Here is a 5,231-nt window from a genome sequence, read left to right as displayed (position 1 = left end):
ACCTTTTTAACACTTTCACAAAACTCTCAACTTGATGCACATTCAAATATGATGCAATAATAACCGGCAAAGTGTCATTTTCCCCAAGAATACATACCTCAGATGAGGTGGTAGAGGCTTAAGTTCTAATTTTGGAGCCTCCTCAATAGACGATTTTGTGGGTGGAGATTCGCGATGTTGCATATCTAACTCATATTTCTTTGGTTTAAAACGAACATTACCTCGATCAAGTGCCGCAACAAATGACCCATACTTTTTAATTCCATCACTATCAAAATTCATGATCACTGCCGCCATTGCTTTTGTACCCAGACGGTCTTCAATTTGTACCTCAGATGACCCTTCAACTCTGTAGGATATAGCATATACCGATTGAAGCTTACCACTCTGACTCATGGACCTAAAAATGTTGAAGGTAACTTCTTCATTGTTCAACCGAAATTTCATCTGCCCCTTTTCCATATAAACCAAAGCTCTACCCGTATCAAGGAATGGCCTCCCAAGAATAATAGACACCTAAAAATCGGCCTCACAATCAAGAATCACGAAATCGGCTGGAAATATGAACGACTCCACTTTTACTAGCACATCGTGGAGTATACTAATGGGCCTTTTTACCTTTCGATCGGCCATCAGTAGCCGCATCACAGTGGGCTTGGGGTTACCCAAACCCAACTTCTTGTAAATTGAGAGGGGCATGAGATTTATACTTGCCCCAAGATCACATAATGCTTTTGAAAAATATAATAACCCGATTGTACAAGGAATAGTGAAAACACCTGGATCTTCTTTCTTTTGCACTAGAGATCTTGTAGCAATGGCATTACAGTGCCGTATTCTGTCATCATCCTCAAAAGTGACTGATCTTTTCTTTGTAACCAAATCTTTCATGAACTTGGCATAACCGGGCATTTGTTCAAGAGATTCTACCAAAGGGAAATTGATAGAAAGCTGTTTCAACATCGTTATAAAACGTCGGTATTAACCAGTATCAGTTTTTTTACTAACCTTTGTGGGAAAGGAGGTGGTGGTCTAGGCATGGGGGTCACCTTTTGGGGAACCTCAACATCTTTTACTATTTTATCTTCTAACTCACCACTAACCTCCACCATTGTATCATCATCTCTTATCACCTTTTCTACACCAGATGGTATAGGTGGATCAATGGTTTGCTTACCACCCCGAGTAGTGATTGTCATAAAATGCCCATCATTTTTCAGATTTTGGACAGTGTTCCTAGGAATAGTGCCCGGTTGCCGTGTGTTCAGTTGCAAACAATTGGGCCATTTGCAACTCAAAATGCTTAATCGAGATTGAATGTGTATCGACTTTCTGCCCTATACCTGCTAAGTCATTCCTTAACTCTTTAGTGTGCTCATCACTAGAATCGAACTCCTCATCATTTTGTGCATCATATCCTCAACTCGCGCCATACTACCTTCACCATCCCTAGGAGCAACTTCACGATTTAGAGTGGAACATAGGGCCCACTCCAATGATTTATGCTACCATAGTTACCCCGTTTGAAGTTGTTGTCGCAGTTGTAATTCCCATCTTGGACATAATGAACCTCGCGGTTACAATTGCCATAGTTTCGACCTTGGTTTCCTTGACCTTGACGCCAATTCTCCTGATTGGAGCCTTGGGCATTCGGTTGGAAACCCCCTGTCTGATCATTCACTGCATATGAGTCCTCCTCGTAGTAGTATTCATCATTTGGCAGTGGTGTTTTAGACAAGTAGTTCACCGCATTTACCATTTTCCTTGTGGGATCGACCCCAACCTACTAGTTGGGTTATTTACTTGATATGACGACTTATAATTCTTTAGGGAGGTTTAATTTGAGCGTATCAAATTTTTGCGCCGCTGCCGGGGAATGTGGCTTTTAGATTAACTTTAATAACATTATTAAAGTTTAGTTAACATTCGATCCAGAACTAAAATGTACTTTAAGGAGATTGAACAATCAATAGAACCCTGCTAACCTAGGTAATGGGGTAATACGTCAGTCGCTATTGCCGGTTGATGTTCATAACCAAGTGGTCGTGGACAACCTAGTTGATGATGCTATGAGAATGCAGCCTCCAGCCCCACGACCTCAAGAGTTTTATAGAGGCAACATGAACATCACTGATATCGATAGACCCCTTGACGTACCTCCTCTACCCCATGGGCACACATTGGTGGTGACGAGTAGTTTGATGCAGATGCTCATCGCGAGGGGTTTGTTCTCAAGACTACCATCAAAGGATTCTCATGCCCACATAGCCAAATTGAGGTCCGTTTTCAAGAATTGCGTAGGTAGGAAAAATTTGGATATGAAATGAACGTCATCATTTTGCGGGCGTTTCCTCTATCATTGACGGGAGATGCAGCGGTATGGTTTACTAAGCTACCCTATAATTCCACTAGACTTGCGATCAGTTGAGAGATGTATTCCTAGAGAAGTACTATCCAGTGTCCAAGAAGCATTATCACAAGGATAAGGTGAACAACTATGTGTCACTACCGGGAGGGTCGGTAAGTAGCTCTTGGGACAGGTTTACTGCATTTTGTGATGAGTGTCCCAAACCACCGCATTGATGATGAGTCGTTAAAAGAGTAGTTCTATCAGGGTCAAGATGATAACAATAAAGCAGTACTCGATAAGATTGCGGGGTTTTCTTATGGTGAGTGCACTTATGCCGAGATTGCAGATAAGTTGGAGAAAATTTCTCGCAATAATAAGACTTGGAGTACTAGAAATTCAGACACTGGGAGAAACACCTTTGCAGTGCAAGCTACACACAATCCGGCGGAAGATGAGATTCGTGAAGAGATGGCTCAAATAAGAACTGAGTTTGGGTTGGTATTGAAACATTTCACTGGAGGTGCAGAGAAGGTAAATTCAGTGAATTACTTGACTAAACCACTACTGCCAGCGGATGAGTACTATTATGAAGAGGACACTAATGTAGTGAATGATCAGATAGGGGGTTTTCGATTAGACAGCAAAGGCTCCAATCAGGAGAATTGGCGTCAAGGTCAGAACTATGGTACCTAAAATAAAGAGGGGTAGTATGTTCGAGATGGAAACTATAATTGCGACAACAACTTACACTGGGTAACTATGGTAACAAAAATGATAGGAGTTGACCCTATGTTCCACCTCAAAATTGGGAAGTTTCTCTTAGGGATGGTAGAAGTAGTATGGCGCGAGTTGAGGATATGTTACAGAAGATAATGAGGAGGTTTGATGCTAGTGATGAGCATGCTAAGGAATTGAGAAGTTATTTAGCGAACATTGGGCAAATGGTGGATGCACATGCAGTCTCGATTAAGCATCTTGAGTTATAAATGGCCCAATTATCCATTACTGTGAACCCACGCCAACTAGACACTCTTTCTAGCAATACCATCCAAAATCCTAAAAATGATGGACATTGAATGGAAGTTACTACTCGAGGAGGTAAGCAAACTATTGATCCACCTATGCCGTATATGGTAGAATATGAGATGAGAAAAGACAAAGAGGTGGTGGAAACTAGTGGAGAATTGGTGGACAAAACGGCGAAAGAAGCAGAGGTACTTCAGAAAGTGGCCCTTATTCCTAGACCTCCACCACCATTCCCTCAGAGATTGGTGAAGAATACTGAGGATGGTAAATACTGGTGTTCTATCACCATGTTGAAACAACTTTCCATCAATGTCCGATTGATAGAAGCTCTGGAACAAATGCTCGGTTATGCTAAATTTATGAAGGATATGGTTACAAAGAAGAGATCGGTAAATTTTGAGAATGATGATCGAATGCAGCATTGTAGTGCTATTGCTACAAGGTCTCTTGTGAAGAAAAAGGAAGATCTGGGCTCTTTCGATATTCCATGTACCATCAGATTATTACATTTTGCTAAAGCACTATGTGATCTAGGTGCTAGCATAAACCTCATGCCACTTTCCATTTATAAGAAATTGAGTTTGTTTGACCAAAAGCCTAATGCAATGTGGTTACTGATGGCCTATCGAACAGTGAAGAATCCCATTGGGATACTCCATGATGTGCTCGTGAAAGTGGACTCATTTATATTTCCGGCAGATTTTGTGATTCTTGATTGTGAGGTAGACTTTGAGGTTCATATTATTCTTGGGAGGCCGTTCCTTGCCACTGGTCGTGCCTTGGTTGATATAGAGAAAGAGCGGTGAGGTCTAAACGGTATCTGCTATATCTTATCGGGTTGAGAATATGTCTGAGGTACAAATCGAAGAACGCCTAGGTGTCGAGGCTCTATCGGCAGTGATCATGAATTTTTCAAGTGATGGTGTTGGAATGTATGCGTCCACTTATCAGTCAAGGACCAGGTTCCTTGACTCAGCAGGAACAGTAACTAAAGTTGCGTCAACTTGTTTCGATGGGAACATGTCCTCAGCACAGTTATAATAACGAACAGTAAAATAAGTGCTGAAAGTAAAGATTGAACAAGCAACTTTACATGGAACCTCATTGCTCAAGGGAAGAAAATCATGACCTGTCTCAACAGGACTTTTCGAACTGCGTTTCACTAATCATCTAACAAGTAAAAGGAAACCAGTTTTACACCAAGAGACTAGGCTGCTAATGTCTATGCTAAGTAATACTTCCTATCACTTAGCTGAGCCAGAGTAGATACAACACTACCCACTATACTAACCCTTACTGATTAATATAGATTTTCCTAAGAGGATACCACATCGCCCACTAAACCCCCACCCTTTGGACGATTTAGATTTTGACTAAGCAACAACAATGTTGCCACTAAATCACCTAACTCTAGATGACTTAGACTTGTAGAAACCGAAACAAGATTTGTATCCTTTATAGATTAGGATCAGATTTACAATGTAAGCACATAAGACACCAAGCTCTAAATACAACAAGACTCTTTACCACTCCTTCTGGTCCCTTGTTGATATGAGCAGTGTTCTTCCTTGAAGATGGCCTTCACTTTTCAAGCTTATGAATTTTGAGAGAAAATCCAAGTTAAGTTTGCCAAGTCTTGAATTTGTGTTTGTTGGAAAGAGATAATATAATTCACCACAAATTCGGTAAAACCATCCCATTGGCTGAAGGCCTGCTGTTGGAAAAGCTGTGCACCTAACGCATCAGAGGTGGAAACTTTTCTGACATTTGTCTTTTCACCTTTTCATGTCGCAGTCTTGCGGGGACCAAGTACCTTGAAAACTTCTTTGTGAGTTCTTGAAAAGGCTTGTCGGCT

General features: G+C 41.2%; 1 protein-coding gene across 1 annotated transcript; it reads left to right on the top strand.

The window, feature by feature from the left end:
• Window positions 1–3,480: 3,480 nt before the first annotated feature.
• LOC107013186 lies at window positions 3,481–4,182 on the top strand. Its single transcript, XM_015213162.1, has 2 exons — window positions 3,481–3,765; window positions 3,832–4,182. The coding sequence occupies exons 1-2, from the start codon at window positions 3,481–3,483 to the stop codon at window positions 4,180–4,182; spliced, it is 636 nt and encodes a 211-aa protein (XP_015068648.1).
• The last annotated feature ends 1,049 nt before the right edge of the window (window positions 4,183–5,231 follow it).

The sequence above is a fragment of the Solanum pennellii genome, chromosome 3 (genome assembly GCF_001406875.1).
Source record: "Solanum pennellii chromosome 3, SPENNV200".
Classification (NCBI taxonomy): Eukaryota; Viridiplantae; Streptophyta; class Magnoliopsida; order Solanales; family Solanaceae; genus Solanum; species Solanum pennellii.
The sequence above is the reverse complement of the archived record's forward strand: the minus strand, read 5'-3'. Positions and strand labels throughout refer to the sequence as shown.